Source organism: Nuphar pumila, chromosome 15 (genome assembly GCF_984573655.1).
Source record: "Nuphar pumila chromosome 15, dmNupPumi1.hap1.1, whole genome shotgun sequence".
Lineage (NCBI taxonomy): Eukaryota > Viridiplantae > Streptophyta > Magnoliopsida > Nymphaeales > Nymphaeaceae > Nuphar > Nuphar pumila.
Genome location: NC_143263.1, coordinates 80,989,537 through 81,010,099, shown reverse-complemented (window position 1 = coordinate 81,010,099; position 20,563 = coordinate 80,989,537). Strand labels below are relative to the sequence as shown.

Below are 20,563 nucleotides of genomic sequence, written 5' to 3'. Positions count from 1 at the left end.
AAAAATATATATAATATATAATACATATAATATTTATAAGAAATATATAAAACACATCTAATATGTATAATATATAATATATGTATAAAACATATAATATATATAAGTATATAATATGTAAAACAAACCTATATGAACTGAGCTTCGTGCTAGGCTCATTTACCTAAACGAGCTGGCTTGTAGCTCAGCTTGTCAAACTCAATTTTCAAGCTAAGCCAAGCCAAGCCGAACAATGAGCTGCTTGGTTCGTTTCCCAGCCCTAGTCATGTCTTATTTTGTCCTATCTTGTCTGGGTGGTGTCCTTGTCCAAGGTTGTCTATGCCACTTTTTTTTTTTTTTCAAAGGTGTCTAGCCATGCTCAAACACTACATGGAACATACCTACATTTGCGTGAGCACGTGAGCCCCAAGCAAATTTGGATTGATTTAAAATCCTTGTTTTATTAATGGAGCAACTACTAATGAACCAAGGTGTTAGATTTCAAAAACAATAAAAAAGGGGTTGCATGTCACTCTTTTAGGCCTTGTTTGTTTGGTTCCTATGCAAAGGAAATGCTTTACCTGGGAATGGACATTGATTTTCCAAAAGTAGTGCCATCTCAACCCATGTGAATTATATATAAAGCGTGGTTAGTGGTGAAAAATACAGGAGCTCACTTGTGCCAGCATGACACTTTCTCACCATGATAATTTGATGTTTGTTTCATTCATGGAATTGCGCTGAAAACAAGTATAAGCTTTTATTGTCAAGGCGCCTCCCGCGCCATGTTCGTTTGGCGAAAATATTATTTGGGTGCATGCCAAAACTCGATGCTAGCATTGCTGCATTGGATTATTTGGGTTTAAAAATTCTGCATAAGAGACCCCATGCAAGATATGTAGGTTGCTCTTGAAGAGAAGAAGGTTCATAGTCTAAATGAAACTTGACATGGGTTAAACCTCTCTAAACCAGCAAAGGTAAACTAATCAGTCATGTGTTAAGTAGCCTCACGTTGCACCACATCGCTATTTTTCATCCACCAAAAAAGTTTGAATGGAGATTGAATTTGATATTCTAGAAGTTTCTTTGGGAGGGTAAGGATCCTGCCAAGGTCCTTGTCAACTGAATGAAACAATAGGAGAGGGGGCTGGCCTGTAAGAAAATTTTCATTTTCAGCAGATTGATGAAGTGATGAAGTTGGTATGGATTGGTTGGTTATCCAAGGGACTGATTTGGAGTAAAGGCTCATCTCCTGGTGCACAGTTCTTTCATTCTTCTAAAAAAAAATGTCTGTTTCATTCATGGTGAGAAAGGATTACATCATGTTGCTAACTCAGCATTCTCCCATATAAGTTGTTGCATTAAACAAAAGCGGCCTAAGAAGAAAATTTGATTAAAAAATGAGTTTAATCTTTATGCACATCTTGAAAAGAAACTAAAAATAAAACCACTTTTTTTTTCTCTGGCTACGAGAAGGGAAAACCCAATCATTGACTGCACATTAGTAGCAGGCATCCGGTCAGTAAAACCCTTGAGAGCCCTTTTGCCTGTTTGGGAGTTCTACCAGATTCCACCTTGTGGCACAAAAGTCATCTCTGCTAGATGAACGAAGCCCTTGTAGGCTATATATGCCTAAAACGGTTCATATTTCATCATTACTTTGCAAGCCATAGAGGTGGCCTCAAGTAGGGGTGGCAATCGTGTCGGGTTGGCGGGTCGACCCTACGGGTTGGCGGGTCAACATACCTTAACCCAAACCCAACCCGTTTATTAAACGGGTCGGCTGTGGCAAACACGAACCCGGCCTGTTTAATAAATGGGTAACCCGACACGACCCGCCAACCCATTTAATAAATGGGTTGGGTCGGGTAAACGGGTTCTTAGGTTCGTGGGTCAGGTTGGCGGGTTGACGGGTCGGGTTGGCGGATTGGCGGGTTGGGCTGGCAGGTTGGTGGGTCGGGTCAGGTCGGGTTGGTGGGTCGGGTCGGGTTGGCTGGTTGGCAGACGGGTTGACCCACCCGCCTAACCCGTTTATTAAACGGGTCAGCCGGGTTGGCATACCCCTAACACGAACCTGACCCGTTTAATAAACGGGTTAGGCGGGTCAACCCATTTATTAAACGGGTTCATTTTTTCCAAACCCGAACCCGCCTAAGAGGCAGGTTGGCGGGGTCGTGTCAGGTTTTGCCACCCCTAGCCTCAAGGGGGGTTGGCATAGTGGGGTGGGGGCCTTGCTGCTAGATGGGCAGTCAAGATTTGATTGCCATGAGAATCTGTCTTTCTGTGCAAGCCAACGCTTAGCATAAGCCCTTGGGATAAGGGTTCTAGCCTCAGAGTTTTATGCTGCCGGCACAACCATTGTAGGTATGTCTGGCTGACCCAGCGCAATCAGGTCTTCCTGCCGGGTGCAGTTTCTTCAGGTTATAAATCCAAAAAAAAAATGCCATAGAGGTGGACACCAACCTTTAAAAAGGCTCTTTGCCAAATTATGAAAAAAATTGAATGGGTCACCTTCTATAAAGTGACCACAGCTGAACATGTGGAAGTGTTAATTGCTATCCGCCCAAAGAATTCTCCAAATCCTAATGGGAGTAGGACAAGTCATTATACATCAGTTTTTTTTTTGTTAATGCCAAGGTCTCGGATAATTGAAGGGTGTGTTTGATTACCTTGGATCTCAGATGTGAGGCAATTTGAGATCTTAGGCTTTTGAGATCCATGTATCTTTAGCCCGAAACCCACCCCACCCATGAGAGAGAGAGAGAGAGAGAGAGTATTATTGTCCAACTGCTCAAAACCAAATGGAACCCTTGAAGTGAAATTAATTAGCATGGTTCCGTTTATTTTCAAGCATCCAAACAAGCTTTTTAATAGGGTCATTCAGATGTCACGATCATTTTTTTTTTTTATTTATAACCCGAAGAAAACCGCAACCCCGGCACCATATGCATTGGCTCAGCCTGCCATACTTATGGTCATTGTGCCTTGGCTTGTGCAGAGGGGTGATGCCCATAGAAATGGAACCTTGACTGACCGTCTAACAGCCAAGGCCCCACCCCACTATGCCAAAACCCCTTGGGGCTGTCACCAAGGGCGTAGCTAGGGGGGGGGCAGGACTGGGCAGTAGCCCAGTCCTGCCTCCCGAAACAGTTAATTTTTTTTTTTTTTAAAAAGCCCAGTCCTAGCCCAGCCCAGATTCCATATGAAATAGGTTTTTATCCATTTTTGTAGCCCAGTCCAGTCCAGTCCTAGCCCAGCCCTGACTGTAGTTTGATTTGTCCATATGAAATAAATTTTTATTAATAATTGTAGCCATTTTTTATTTTATCTCAAAAAAAAATTCTTCTGGGGCGCTGCCCCCGAACCCCCGACTATCGCACAAATAATTTTTTTTTCCTACACCCCCTGTTTGCCCCCCCCCCCCACATGAATCCTAGCTACGCCCCAGGCTGTCACGATCATTTTATTGCTTCTTCTGTGTTTGGATAATTTAATATTGACTTTTAGACAGCATGCATGAGTACTTTTTTAAATTTGGGAACGTTTTAACCAACTCTATTCAATGAATCGTCTGTCAAGTGGGGCCTTCATAACTTTTATCCTTCAGATATGGATCTACATGTTTCATGACAAACAAATGGAGATTTCGTAGGTGTTAAAGCAGCCAGTTATTCATGTTGGTAGGCAAGAATAACCCATCCAAATCTCATCCATATTCAGTGCTACCTAGCTCAGCTCAGCTTATCTTGTGAACATCACAATGCTAAAAAGACTTCATGAGCTCAGGAGCGTTTGATTCTCATACAAGGGAAGGACAAGGACATAATGTAAAACCCACAATTTTTAAGGATTATTAATAAATAAAGAATTTATTTTTTTAATCCTAAATTAGAAATGTGTTTCTAACTTTTGAATTTCATTTATTGATATATTACATGTTCATTTGTTTATTCATGTCAATCAGGGCATAATTTGCATTTATATATATATATATATATGTATAAATATAATTTTTTATAAAGTTTATAATTGCTTCGTATTATGAAATGTGCATGTTCACGTATATATGCATAGAACTCATATTTTATTTACGCATGCTTTGAGGTTCAATTTACGAAATGCAATGTTTTTTGTGGTGATGATATGATGCATAAAATAATATGCTTATGTATGATATGATTTAAATGTCATGTGATATAAAATTATAAAGGCATGCGATAAATGTTTAAGTTCAATAGTGAACTATGGTTCATGAAACATAATTGGTTAAATATTTGATTTTATGATTTAAGTGTCATATGAAGTGATGTATGATATGATGCATATTGATTATATACATGCTTGTACCATGTTGGTGGCTATCGATCATGAGAGTGGTCAATTGTATTGATGCATGTATCATAATAGTTTTCATTAGATATGATACTCGTTGAGGAACTGTTCTCAAAGGATTCTCTGTGAGGGTGTGCATAACCAGATCAAGTAATCCAGCAAGAGCGGTAAGTCTCTCTGAGGAAATGTATTGTCTAAGAGCGAGAAGTCAGCGAAGACGGTATATTTCTGTAAGAAAGTGCATTGTCGAAGACCAGGCAGACCATCCGTCTAGGGCAGTTGATCAGATTTTTGTAATTGTTATTTAAAATATTATTTTATCGTTGAAAGCGTTTTGGAAAATCACCAATCAAGTAATAATAAAAACTGACTTTCCACGAATGTGGCGAGTACGGGTCGAATCCTCAGGGAACGGGATACCTTCAACTTAAATCTAAAACTTCAACTTATTAGTATCACAAATGTTTACAACTAAGTTAACAATACAATTCTAATTGAATTACAAGCCAAAAATGAAAATGAACTGAAATAGATTGCTAAGTCTTCTCTGGATTGCCAGGGGTAATTTTATCTTTTCGCCATATATGCATTCACACTCACATTTTAAATACACATGTTGATATGTTTCTAACTTATCAACCTAAAACAACGAAAATAGAGAGTCAGTATGTCATTATAACTCTGAATTAATTACTAATCTAATACTATGATTAAACTAAAAATAAAATAAATGTAAATCAAACTAGATTAACTAATCACATTAATTCTAACGAGTCTAACTACTGTTAGTATATTAACTACATGCTAGAAAATACTAAAAACTACGAAAAATCAATTAACTAGCTAAATGACTGCTTTGCCGCTAAACAGAGCAAAATCGGATTCTGATAGGTTTTTGTAAACAGGGAGTTTGAAGGGGGCAGACGAAATCCAATTTTGCAGATTCTTCTTTCGTTCTCTTTCTGATAGATTCAAGAGTCTGTCAGACTTTACGGAATTGAAAAACTCATCCGAAAACTCCAGATATCAGTGTTTCAAGTTCATAGAAAAGTTGGAAATCTTTTGTCCCGAAATTTTAAATCGCGAAAGACCTAATTTTGAAAAACGCTTAAAAGGCAAACCAAATCAACTCGAAACGAGCCGAATTTTGGTTTGTAAACATTTAACACACTAATAAATAGAATAGAACAGAACAGAACAGTAATTTTGGTAAAACTCAGAAAATCTTCATAGAATATAACGAGTGTAAGTCAGTGCAAAATTTTGATTACTATTTCAATGCATTATTCATTTCAAACATCCAAATTTCGCACTTTTTCTTAGAATGCATGCAATACCAGTCATTTACAGTCCTAATATTAACTAGCTAATAGAAAATAAAACAAATTATGCTAAATGATTTAATTCTAACAAGCATATCTAAATTACTTGCAAGAAGTGCAAGTTAGCTCTAACTAAAATGCTCGATTACATGCAATTGTTATACTGTCTTAAATAAAAATGCAACTATGAATTAAATTAACTAAATTAATGCCGCTATCTAACCTAATCTACTTCACTTAATGTGAACTAACTAGTTAACTCGATAAAACTAAATGGAATCTAAAACTATCTTCAAATTAGAGTTAGTTACTAACCTACACCTACTAGGGTTAGTTGTCTAATCAGGGTTAGTCAAGGGGACGACTAAGAAGGATGGGTACATTGACTAGGCTCACGCCACCCTAGATGAACCCACTAGGTTAGTCACTAACTATTCAAGGTTAATCTTACATAATTTAACACTCTACACGATTTTAGACACCTATTGTAAAGTCAAAACATTCTAAAATTAGACCAAGACACCGAATGACTAATAAGACTTGGTAAAAGAAAATACTGGAATTAAATTAGTATTTGACCTATCATATGGATTTTTCTTAAGGTATACTACACGAGTAATAGGACCTAACCCTGATTAAAAATCAAAAATTACTTAACCTAACCATTCAAAGTAAGGAAATTACCTAAAGCTACACAACACAATTAATTGGCTTACCTAAAGTGTATTACACGATTTGGAAACACACACACACAAAGTCACAACTTAATCAACCTAAATTCAATTGATGCAAGGTTAACTAATATGTACTACTAAATGCTAACTAATATGCATTAAATCACACGCATATCTCAATCACTAAGAGTTATTAATTTTTAAACTAACAAAGCAAAGCTACAAAAAAAATCTAATTTAACCAAACTGATCACACGACTACACTAGGAATTTAAACTGCATATATACCTCACTAACAAATTGTTAAATGTAACACAAAAGAGAAAAGAATATTTTGGACACATACTACAATCAGCTAAGCTATGCTTAGCCGATCTTCACCATTAGACTCCATAAAACTCACAAAAACGATTAAACTCCTAAACTAACACCTACACTCGACCTATGTGTTGGTTAAAGCACAACCAGACCTATGCTAAGGCTATAACAACAGTCACACAGAAATTGAAGAAAATAGGAAATAAAACCACACACGATTTGGGGTTTTACACTAAAAGAAAAGGGTTGAGAGGCTTACCGGAGGCCTATTCCGGCAATCCAAGGAGTGGGATGGTAGAGAAGAGGTGGAAATTTGCCCAGGTTGTGCGCCAACACCCTCAATGGTGTTGTCCACTTCACTTTTGCTGCAAGCTGCTGGAAACCGTGGATGATGGTGCTCCGATGGTGGCGTGAAGCTCTGATTGTGCGGATGGTGTAGAGAGTCTGATGGTGGTAGAGCCGACTAGTTGTGAAGGGGTAGATAGCACCCCTTACACAACTGGACCACCACCATGACTGCTGCAACCTGCAAAACACAGCAAGGAAAGTTAGTTTCAGCAAGGAGGAGAAGAGAAGGAACGTAGGGAGAAGAAGATGAATGGAAGAGGAAGAAGACGACGGCCATGGGAGCTTGGCAAAGCCTAGCAACCCAAAGTGAAGAAGATGGGGCGGCTTGGGGCTGAGGAAGAAGGCTGGAGGGTCGAGATTTTGGCTGAAGGGCGCACTCCCAAGAGCAAACGACGTGAAATAGTGTTTTGGGCAAAGTTTTTATAGTTCAAGCACTCTTTTCTGGAAATTCCAAAAAAGAGTTTAAAAAAATACTTAATTGTTGGGCGCCCTTTTCTAAGAGGGTATTTAGCAAATGTTCTAAAACTCGAGTTTGGGCTGATGTGGGGTGGATTGTGAAGTTTTGGCCCAGATCCAAGGCCCAAATGGGCCTTTTGGATCCGATTTGACCCATTTCGCCCCGAGGTCTTACCCGTTTCACTAAAAATATGATATCTCTCTCATTTTAAGTCTGATTCGAACGAAATTCAAACCGTAGCTCAATGACATCTATATGCACCTAAGTGTGAGTTTTAAACCTACAAATGATGTATTTATACAATAAAAATATATTATAATTATGAGTAATTAACGCATCATCAACAGTAACTCCTTGTGAGCTTGTACATTTCCCAGAACAGGTGATCCGGCGTGGATCTTGTAAATCTTTATTATGATTAAACAAAATATTAGGATGAATTGTAGTGATCTTCTGAGTTGATTGAGATAGCCAGTTATGAATCTATAGATTTAGCTTTTCTGTTATAGCATGATTATATGTTGAACTCAAATATGAGAATCAGATCCTTATTGATTTTAGATATTGATATGAGGTTATGATTGTGACGCTTATGTTAGCGTATAGGTGACACTCCTACAAATAACTAGTTTTGACTTATTAGGTGAATGATACATCATGCCTACATAGTTTCATTGCAAATGATTGCATTATGATTGTCTGAGTGAATATATCACACATATGCATCATGCTTGATGTGTATCATGAATATCTAACTAAATTACTTAGAATGTATGTACATGTGTTTCACACTTGAATGGTCAAATGCGATTTAACTTATTGTTTATAAGAATTATGAATGCATATGAAAATGATGCAATGATGTGAATGTCTTATATATATATATATATATATGTGTGTGTGTGTGTGTGTGTGTGTGTGTGATGACTTGAATGCATATAGATTATGCTTTATTGTGTGAGTTAATGTTGAATAGAATATTAAGTGATGAAATGCTTTATGTTCGAATGATTGAAATAAAATTAAAACTCTTTATATTTCAATCTTATATTGTATGTGGTTTGAAATGTGTATATCTCGTATATTTTGATTTGATTGTTATCTTTAGTATAACCTCGCCTAAAGTCTTAACCATTTTTTAAAATCGTTTCTGCATTATAAGATCTGATTTACTTATACTTGTCAAAGAAAATTTTGGCTTCAAAATTTCAAAATTTGAACAATAATTAAGGTTAAAATTTTGGAAGCGTTACACATAATATGCTATCATGTCCTGCCAGCAGATAGTCTTGGACAAGAACACATTTTGTTTATGTTTTTGTTTTTTTTAAAAGTGCCATGTCCCCTCTCCTGTTCCACGAAGGAGGGTGGAACAACAAAACACATCCCAAAGGGACAAGTGTGACACATGTCGTCCATCCGTGCCTCCTTTGTTTGCATGGGTGTGCAGGCCCCATGCAAAGGGCACCCTACACATTCAAACACCACCCTCAAAACGCATGAGTGTGCATCCCTTTGCTGCAAGGTAGAAGTTGGGTGTGTACACTAGCGGGCAAAGGAGAATTAGGCCTTTGCTCCAATTTACTTTTTTTTTTTAGACTAAGAAAGCTAGGATGAGGCAAACCCTTACCAGATATACAACCATATCCATTGAGTTTTGAACTTGCAACGTGACATACACTAACTGCTCTTGCCAAACAAGCGGAGCCCCCCTTGGTTTATATGTAAATGGTGTCTTGATTTACGCTAATGAACTTCGTGGTAAGTGATATATATATATATATATATATATATATATATATATATATACATATATATATATATATATATATAGTCATCAGAATATGAGAACTAGAAATATGGGCATTTTCAACACTCTTTTTACAAATCCAAACATGTGGATGTGCTTGGAATGGTGAATTTGCTTGGAATCAGGATAGTGTATTTTTGATGAAAATTTTTTATTTTGAATGTTTGAATCAGTGTTATCAAAAATGCTCCTTGAGGCACAAAAGGCGTGCCTCGCCTTGAGGCGCGACCCTCTGTGCCTCAAGGCACAAAAAAAAATTTTACAACAAGACTTCTGAGACATAATAAAAAAGATTTTTATAGGTTAATGTCATATATTTTCCAGTTATTTCAGTCATGTAATAAGTTTCTTAGTATATTACTATATTTTAACTTTTGTTGGTTAATCTCGTATATTTTTCAGTTATTTCAGTCATGTAATTAGTTTCTTAATATATTTTAACTTTTGTTGGTTAATTTCATATATTTTTCAATTATGTAATCAGTTTTTTAGTTACTTTTATATGTTAATCTCATATTTTTAGAATAATCTCATATATTTTAACTTTTGTAGGTTAATCACGTATATTTTTCAGTTATTTCAGTCATGTAATTAGTTTCTTAATATATTTTAACTTTTGTTGGTTAATTTTATATATTTTTCAGTTACTTTTATATGTTAATCACATATTTTTAGAATAATCTCATATATTTTAACTTTTGTAGGTTAATCTCATATATTTTTCAGTTATTTCAGTTATGTAATCAGTTTCTTAGTATATTTTAACTTTTGTTGGTTAATCTCATATATTTTTTAGTTATGTAATCAGTTTTTAGTTACTTTTATATGTTAATCTCACATTTTTTAGAATAATCTCATATATTTTAACTTTTGTAGGTTAGTCTCATATATTTTCCAGTTATTTCAGAGTTTCTTAGTATATTTTAACTTTTGTTGGTTAATCTCATATATTTTCCAGTTATGTAATCAGTTTTTTAGTTACTTTTATATGTTAATCTCATATTTTTTAGAATATTCTCATATATTTTAACTTTTGTTGGTTAATCTCATATATTTTCCAATTATGTAAACGGTTTCTTAGTATATTTTTTCTTTTATTGGTTAATCTCATATATTTTCTAGTTATGTAATCATTTTTTTAGTTACTTTCATATGTTAATCTCATATTTTTTAGAATAATCTCATATATTTTAACTTTTGTAGGTTAATCTCATATATTTTTCAGTTATTTCAGTTATGTAATAAGTTTCTTAGTATATTTTAACTTTTTTTGGTTAATCTCATATATTTTCCAATTATATAATCAATTTTTAGTTACTTTTATATGTTAATCTCATATTTTTAGTACTTATTTAAGACTTTATTTCTTATTGGTTGTTATTTCATCAATAAAGCATTTCTTTATTTATTTGTATTTTTAGATATTTTTTTATAATTTTTTAAGTTTTCAAAAAAAATTGAGGCTTACGCTTTACGCCTCGAGGCTTACGCCTCGCCTCGCCTCGGTTTTTGGTGGAGCACCTCGCTACGCCTCAACGCTTTTCACAACACTGGTTTGAATATTTATGAAGATGATGAGCCATTGATTTTAAAGCCTTAAAAAAATCTCATTTATGCATCAAAATTGAATGATTCAATAGCAGGTTCTTATAAAACCAAGCATGTAGTTCACATTCGTTAGATTAAAGAGGAAAGAACAAAAAATCCATGAAAATTGCACTACACATTAGTTTTCCTCGTACGTTAGTGACTCTCTTTATATATATATATATATATATATATATATATATATATATATATATATATATATATATATATATATATATATATATATGTGTGTGTGTGTGTGTGTGTAAATGAAAACCAACAAAATATAAAACTTACTAAATGAAGCATGATAGTAGATTTTCGGTATTTTTTTTCGAAATTCCAGCCCCTTAGATGTGTTCATCGATTGTTTTACTAGAAATCGACACTTGGATCATGCATTTTGGATGACAAAAATGGTATTTAGAGCTTCAAAAATTCATAAAAATTATAGGCTGATGATTTTTTAAACCTTATAAAAACCTATCCATGCATTGGAATCAAATGTTCATGCATTGGAATCAAATGTTCCAAGAAGTGACTCCTATAAAAACAAGCATATAAATCAAATATGTGCTGCCAGAATTTCAAAAAGGCACCTGAAATTCATGAAAATCCAATAGCATGTTTTATTTAGTAGGTTTTTTTTTTAGGTTTTCATTTTCCTATATATATATATATATATATATATATATATATATATATATATATATATATATATATATATATATATATATATATATATATATATATATATATATATATATATAGTGCCCACCATGGGTAGGATATCAAAACAACCTTATCTGAACCAACAATAGACAACTGGGTACCTCACATACCATCCACAAAAATATATATAAAAAAAAGAAATGGAAACGGTAATCCATCAAATACAAAAAGCCCTAAAACGAAGACAATTTTTTTTTTTAAGAAAACAAGGAAACCACTACTTTTCCCTCCCTCTCATTCTTTGAAAATAGAACACTAGTATTTCCTTTTTATTTCAGAATGCATTTATAGCCTAATCAGAATCAAGACGTACCATTTACATATAAACCAAGTAAATTGGAGCAATTATTTTTCTAATTTAAACATTTGCCTTTTAAATTGATCTGCAATCAAACATTTCATGCCCAACGAACTCACAAGCACTCTTTTACTTCAAGAAGAACACATCTGCCATAACAGATTGTCATGGTCTCCTCTTTTCTCATTTTTCTGTTTTTCTCTCCTTCTTACCTATGGTCAGACTTCAGGGTTTCAATTCTCATGATGAGAAGTTACAGCAGAAAGTGACTGTCAACTAATACGAATTTAGCATAAAAATACACAGCATGCATGAATGAAGCTGTTTGTGCCAACCACGTCCCGTGTACGCATAAGTTTCTCACGCCCTTGCATGGGCCCTACGTGCGCACATGCACCCATTTGATCAAAACTAAACAGGAGCACGCATTCACATGCAAGGAAATGGCATCTCCAGATGACCTGTATGACAAATACAAACATGCAGAAGCTTCTCGATGTGACAGAAAGCTTCAGATCTCTCATTTCAAGATGATGTCGATGATCCCTATCGGGGACTTGGGCCGGTAGTGTTTGTCAGTGTCAACCTCTTCTATTTCCTGAAATTGTATGAAAAAGACAGCGCTTAACAAATGGAGCATCAAGAAACAAACAAGGTACCACTAACAACTGGAACTTTCTGTTGATAAGCACTCTTCTGTATGCAGTAAAACAGGAATACTTGATGGCAATATAGCCAGTGAATATCTATTGATAATTCAGAAACACATTTGTCACATCATAGAGCATAATTACAGTCTATAAGAATTTCACAGAAAATTTCTCAAAATTTTGCAGGAATGAAGGCAATCCTTTTTATTATCAAGTTAGTGGAGAAATTTTGGAGCACAAAAAATTGGTAAGCTTAACTACATAAATTACTACACATTTTTGCTCCACTAAGAGATATAACGAATGAACTGCAGCAGAGTAGAAATAGGAGGCACAAATATATAACTGCATTCCTACAATGTCTGAGGTGGCCAGAACAAGCAGTGGATTATCACTAATATTGATGCAGCAAGGAGATGATGATGGCAAGACTTGACAAACACTAATATGTTAATATATATATATATATATATATATATATATATATACTATTTCTTTGTTATCTTTTGTAATGCCCACTAGGAAAAATTTAGTCTTTTTCTATTTTGTAAATAGACGTCTACTAGGGACATTTTTGCCTTTTTTTTTTTTTTCTTTTGTTATTTTGACATTTATAAAGGGGCAAGAGGGTCCAACCCATAGAGTCGATGGGACCCTCCCCCAAATGTGACCATTGGGAGCTCTCAACGACTCTACGGGAGCCCACCTTCATCCTATAAAGTGTATAAAAGGGGCTTTTTGCCCCCCCCTCTCTTCAATGTTTTTCATAGCATTTCAATACAATATTTTTATATTTCAAGCTCTCTCTCACATTATGTGTGTTTGGTGCCTAGCCTTTTGTGGCTTATTGTATTTTGTTCATTAGTGGCTTCTTGTTTTTGTGTTTGTGCATTAATTGTAGTCATTTTGTGACATTGTCATTTGCACTAGTATTTCATTACATGGTATCAGAGCCCCCAGGTGATTGAACACTTTTTAGACTTTATTTTATTTTATTTTTGTGTGCTTACATTTTACACACTCATTGTTATCCTCTTTCCTTCTTCTCTTCTATAATGGTGGAAAAGGATGCAAAGATTGATCTCTCGTTCAAATTGAATGAGACTAACTATAGGATGTGGGTGGCCGTCATGGAAAACAACCTCAAAGGTAAGAAACTTTGAGGATTTGTATGTAACATGGTTCCGGAACCTCAACTAAAAGCTCACCAAGAAAGAAGGACATGAGAAAAAGACTTGAATGAAAAAAAAAACAAAAGCCATTGATAAATATCAATCCAAAATTGAAGATTGGGAAAGTAACCATGTCAAAATATTAGCATGCTTCATGAACAATGTGGAACTCAAAATTTGTAATAATCTAGCCAAATTCAAGAGGGCAAATGAAACATGGTTCTTCATGAAAGGTATGTATACTCAAATAGATCTTGCTAGACATTTCTTTTTAAAAGAAAATGTGAGAGCAACCAAACAAAGAGATATGAGTATTAGAGACTACTATAACACTTTATCTCCTCTATGGGATGAATTTGTTCTCTTTGAAGACCAATGAGAAGGAAGTGCTATTTGTAATGAAGTATGTGAAAATATAAAGAATGCTTAATGCATTCACAATGTCCTACAATGGACAAGAGTAAGAGAGAGATATAAGAGAGAAGTCCACTCTGGGATAATACAAACAAGCCTTAAGAAAGGCAACAACTAAAAATAATAATGCTCTTATTGAAATGGAGCTCAAGAGCTTGAAGAATATAAGGGGAAAGACCCCTATTTATACAAGTGAGGAAGGGCAAAAAAGGAGAGCCAATGGGAGCTCCCCATAGGGACGTTGGGAGCCCCCAACTGTCCTTATGTGGGACCTCCAATGGTAGCTAAAATGAAAAAGAAAAAAATAAAAAATAAAAAAATAAAATAGAATATGATAAGTTAAAAAAGTATTTGACAAGAAATAGTTGTTTCTAAAATAACTATGTAAAAAGACGATAATACCCTTATCGGGTATTTCACACACACACACATATGTTGTGTGTGTGAGTGAGTGAGTACATATATTTTAACACCCCCCCTCAAACTTTACGGGGAGATATCGAAAGTTTGCCAAGTAGGAAAATAAAACGGGGAGTAAGAAGGGCTTTAGTAAAGAAGTCCGCCTGTTGATATTCATATGTGACATATGGCAGGGTGACTGTCCCTCTCAGATGTTCATCATGAACATAGTGGTAGTCTATCTCGATGTGCTTGGTGCGCTCATGGAAGGTGTGATTGTTGGTGATATAAATGACACTTTTGTTGTCGCAACACAACTTTGAAGGTCTAGAGATGTCTACACCCATATCTTTGAGAAGACTTCGTATCCGTACAAGTTCCATTGTCGTAGTTGTCATAGACCTGTATTCAGCTTCAGTAGAGGATAGCGAGACTTTCTATTGCTTCTTGCATCTTCAGGCAATTAAAGAATCTCCTAAGAATACACAAAGACCAACCAGTAGTTGAGATTCTATCATTAGGGTTACCTCCCCAATCTGCATTAGTATAAGCAAGTAAATTTAAGGAAGAAGTTGATAAAAATGGCCCTTTAGTGATGGTATTTTTTATGTATCTGACAATCTTAAAATAACACTCATATGCACAGTTGTAGGAGCATGCTAAAACTGGCTAGCAGAGTGAACAACATACGCAATGTCTGGTCTGGTAATGGTCAGATATGTGAGAGAACCAATAAGTTGTCTGTAAGGTGTGGGATGTTCTAAAAGAACACCATCCTCCGGCCTTAATTTAGCATTGATCACTTCAGGAGTCTCCACCCTCTTGTCATCCGAAATCCCAGATTTGGAACATATATTTGCAGCAAGGTTCATTTGCGAAAGTATATAACCTCTTGGAGAGTATGCAACTTCATATCTTAGGAATTTTAAGTCAAACATATCAAAGTTATCTTTTAACATATTTTTAACATTGCAAATACCAACTTGATCATTTCCTGTAATAATCATATCATCAACATACAGTAAAAGCACAATAATAATAGATCTTGCATTTTTAACAAAGAGAACAGTGTCAGTGTAGCATGAGCGAAAACTTAGATTAATCATGACATTACTAAATCTATCATACCAAGCCTTGGGAGCTTGCTTAGGACCATATAATGCTTTTAAGAGTTTGACCTTGTCCAACATTATATCCCGGCAAAGGATCCATATAAACTTCTTCATTTAGTTTTTCATTAAGGAAGACATTTTTAACATCTAATTGATATATAGGCCATTTTTTTTGTTGATGCTACAACTATTAATGTTCTAACACTAGTCATTCTAGCTACAGGGGCAAAGGTTTCTTCATAGTCAATACCATATTCTTGTTAATATCTCTTAGCTACTAATCTTGTCTTATATCGTTCCAAGGAACTATCACTTTTAGTCTTAACTTTAAAAGCACACCGGCATTAATAGGTTTTTTGTTTGGAGGAAGATCAACTATTTTCCAAGTGTTGGCCCTTTTTAGAGCATATAGTTCTATATTCATAGTTTCAATCCAATGTGGAACATTTTTTGCTTGATTACAATAAGTTGGTTCATGATATGAGTGTAAAGTTATGAGACAAGCCCTATAGTTAGGTGTAAGTGATTCATATGACACAAACCTATTGGGTGGAATGGATTCTTTATTAGATCGCCTAAGAGGGGCTTCTTCCGAAGATTCATTAATTTGAGAAATTTTTTCCAAAGCACTAATAGGTCTTTCCTGTTCACACCGGGTATAAACGTGGAGATCGTTATCAATGATATCACCATTACTTAGTGATGTTTCAATATTCCATACATCATGTGTCCCCATACATCTGAATGCACAATTTCAAAAGGCTTAGTTGAAAACATAGATCTTGAGCCAAAAGGTAAGCTTCTCATTTTTCCCAGAATACAATCATTACAACTGAAATTTTATTTACACAATGTTTTAGCAAAATGAATATGAGAAAGCTTGTCAATATTTGGATGCCCAAGGCATTTATGCCAAACATTTATATCTTTATGTTGGGCAATGTTACAAAAAGAGGTTTTGAGAACTTGAAGAGACTCCATAAAATAGAGGTCACCCTTCCTAGAGCCTTCCCCAATCAACTTTCCGGACTGACGATCCTGTATCCAACATTTATGTGATGAGAATTTTATATCACATCCAAGATCCAAAAGTTGAGAGACGGAAAGCAAGTTCAAATTTAATTTTGGAATAAATCTAACTTTGGGAACAAAAAAATCTTGTTTTTCAAAATCTCCAATTCCTTTAATTTCAAGAGAAGCCCCATCCACAATAAAGACAAAGGATGGTGAGGGTTTTTTAGAATAGTTGGTCAGTGTAAAAGCATTTGGAGTCATATGAAAGGATGCACCTGAGTCTAATAGCCAAAGAATTTTACCTGGAGGAGAAAAAGAGGACGCAGCGGCTCCAGAAATAGATCCCTTGAGGAGTGGTTGAAGAGCTTCAATAATTTGATTTATAGATAGATTGGCATTGTTGGAGGAAAGCAGCGTCTCCTCTCTAAAGGTTGTCGACATTGCCACCATCTTTTTTCACTTGGGATATACGGGTTTTATGTGCCCTGGTTCTTTACAAAAATGACACACGATTTTACTATAGTCTCTTCTTCCATATTGTTCGTTACTTTCTCTTCCTCCTTGATTCTTGTTGAAGTGGAGAGGTTTATAAGGTTTAGCATTGCTCCCCAGTCTAGATACAGCATAAGCTCCCTCATCCCCGTTTTTAGAGGGGACGACCAACACATTTTGATTGGTTTTATTCATTCCCAATTTAGTTTCTTCTCCACTTAATTTGGTAAGAACATCTTCTAAAGGTGAAGAAGAAAAAGAAGATAAAAGAGAGGATCTAGATTGTTCAAATTCGGGTCTAAGCCCATTTAAGAAATTAAAAAAGTGATCCTCTTCAACTTGTTTTTGCCTTAGTTCGATTGCCTTTCCACTCCATTTAGATTCGAGGATAGCAAGTTCATCCCATATAGTAGATAATTCGACAAATACTCTCTAAACGACATCTCTCCTGCTTGTAGAGTCAAAGCCTTCTTTTGGAGGTAATACTTATGGGACAAGTCTCTTGACGTATATATTCGTTCAAGATACTCCCATAATTGATATGCTTTCTTGAATTTCAATATATTGGCATTAATCTTGGTTTCTACCGAAGAGAAAAACCATGAAAGAATTTTGAAGTTTTTCATCTCCCACTCTTCATGCCTTTTATTGTATTCTTCAAACGCTTTTTCTCTTTCTTCACCGTCAAGGACCTTAATCTCTCCTCTCTTAATGATAGTAATTTTCAGTTCGGGTTTGGGAATAGTTCCTTGAACATATCCCCAAATACCCTTACCTTTGATATGAGCCGCCATATTTCCGGCCCATACATGATAATTAGATCCATTTAATTTGAAGCCAAGAGAGAAGTGAGAGTCATTTTTGCCCATTAGAGAGAAGAAAAAGAGAAAGAGATGCGTACCACAATGAGATATAAGGTCCTACTAGAGGTAGGATGCTTCTAAAATATTGAATGAAGAAACGAGTCTTCACCCCAATCACCCAAACTTGATGGCACACTTTTCGAGGCACCCAATAGAGAGAACAAAACACACGATCTTCTTTTCTCTCAACCAAGCTCCGATACCATGTAAAAATATCTTTAAAGATGTGCACTATAAGCACAAGCTCCACGAAGAGATACGTGTACAAAGACACACCAAGAACACTTGAATAAAAGGTACACAAAGATACAAAGAGAACACTTGAAATGCAAAAAATTGAATCTATTGAGCAAAGGTGAGCACAAAGTCTCCCAAAAGAATGAATACAATTAGAGGGGACACACCCCTATTTATAATACAAGAGGAGACCAAAAGGAGGGGCTCCTACTAGACGTTGGAGCCCCTCCAACGGTTAGAAATCTAACCATTGGAGGGGGGTCCAACGACTCCCCCTCCTTTGATTTTTAGTCAAAAAGGTGAAAAAGAAAAGAACGAAAAAGGAAGAAAGAAAATGTAGAAAAGTTACATGCACATTCACAAGGGTGAATATGCGTAAAATGAGAAATGACAGAAAGGCCCCTAGGGCAAAATATATATATATATATATATATAAAGTAGATACATATGCATATATACAATATATATGCATATGTATCCCTCTCTCTCTATATATAAATATATGAATACATGATATAATTTAACAATATCAACCCAAACGTTTCGAGTGTTCAGGAATGCTGAGGCAAGAACAAATGTCTATATTGTTGAAGCACATTAAACTAATTTTGTAGCAGCACATCTTGGAAGATGTTTTGGCTCAATCACAGGAAATACAGGTAGAGCCTACATTTTCAGTTTCAGGATAAAAAACAAAGACAAGCACTAAACCTAAAGAGAAAAACCAACCAGGATTAATCACTTGGAACCCAGAAGTACAAGGTTGACAAAGAATCTAACAACCAAGGCATGTTGTGTTAGCAAACTGCTGCATGTGGAAAGGTACATATAAGACTAGTCATTTTGAAGAACTATATTGACTATAAATTGAAAAGGAGAAAAAAAGTTAAAATCATGCCAAATTACACATGAAGATGAAATATAATATTAGTTAAGAGCCCAGAAATTCCAACCAAACAAACAAAAGAACGTACAAATGAAAAGGCACACATAGCCTTGTTGGAAACAGCAGTAAATCCTGGTACCTGAACAATGTCCTCTCCCTTTATGACCCTCCCAAACACAATAAGTTTATCATTTAAATCAGGGATAGGCGCTGTTGTGATATAAAGTTCAAAGCCCTTATCATCTCTTGTAGCCTTTGAAGTACCAAGCATAAACGCCTCATGCTTCGGACTGGATTACATCATAAGCTCGTCAATTAGATAACATAAATGCAACCTAACCATAATATTCAAAACCTAACCAGAATTGTAGTTTCTAAAAGAATGATGGCTATCCAGATAATTCATTTTTGAAGTAGTAAATGCAGACAGATAATGCCAATTTCACAGACCTTGTGTCAAGTTGACCCTGAAGTTTCCCTCCAAAAGTCCAATCATCTGCAGCTCCAACTTGATTTGCATTCCCTCCTTGAATCACATAGTTTTTTACCACACGATGAAAAAGCATTCCTCTGAAGTAGCCCTTCTGACTGCAAAATGTAATTATCAGTTTCTTCCAAAAGAAGAAATAAATTCAGCTAAAGGAGAAAGGAAAAATATCCATCACTGCAATGAATATGAAAAAGTCCAAATGCAACAAATAAAGTACCTTACTTATGTAATGAAATGGTGGTCTTCAACAAATGCACAAATAACTCACATACAAGTGTTTATTGGAGACACTACAAGCATGACCCTTGAAAGGGTATAAAAGGAAGAACACTTGAAAAATAATAATACTTTATTCATGAACAAAATGCTTAAGAAGCATTGTTGTTTACATTGAAGGGGTTCACCCCTATATATACAAAAAAGTGGAAGAGAGAGGAGAGCTCATTCTGAGCTCTCCAAAAGAGACGTTGGATTCCAACGACTCTTAATATAGTTGTTGGACTACAGTCCAACAACATTTATTATTATAGCTGTTGGACTATAGTCCAACAACATTTATTATAGCTCTTGGACTACAGTCCAACAGCTATTTGCACAGTCAAGTTCCTGTTCCAACAGGAACTTGACTGGATCAAATATCTAGTTTCTATTGAACTAGATGCTAAAAAAGAAAATAAAGAAAAATAATAAAAGAAAATAATAAAAGAAAATATAATAATATTAAATAATATATATATATATATATATATATATATGTAATGAAATGGTGGTCTTCAACAAATGCACAAACAAGTGTCTATTGGAGACACTACAAGCATGACCCTTGAAAGGGTATAAAAGGAAGAACACTTGAAAAATAAATAATACTTTATTCATGAACAAAATGCTTAAGAAGCATGGTGCTTTACATTGAAGGGGTTCACCCCTATATATACAAAAAAGTGGAAGAGAGAGGAGAGCTCATTTTGAGCTCTCCA

General features: G+C 35.2%; 1 protein-coding gene across 1 annotated transcript in view; it reads right to left on the bottom strand.

The window, feature by feature from the left end:
• Positions 1-11,907: 11,907 nt before the first annotated feature.
• The window catches only part of LOC149815744 (peptidyl-prolyl cis-trans isomerase CYP21-4-like), a 52,844-nt gene continuing 44,188 nt past the window's right edge, over positions 11,908-20,563 (bottom strand). The window contains exons 7-9 of the mRNA XM_089989899.1: positions 19,547-19,684; positions 19,236-19,386; positions 11,908-12,455 (exon numbers count right to left, since the gene is read on the bottom strand). Of these exons, the coding sequence (XP_089846025.1) occupies positions 12,378-12,455; positions 19,236-19,386; positions 19,547-19,684 (367 nt within the window). The 3' untranslated portion in view covers positions 11,908-12,377. The remainder of the gene's footprint in view (positions 12,456-19,235; positions 19,387-19,546; positions 19,685-20,563) is intronic.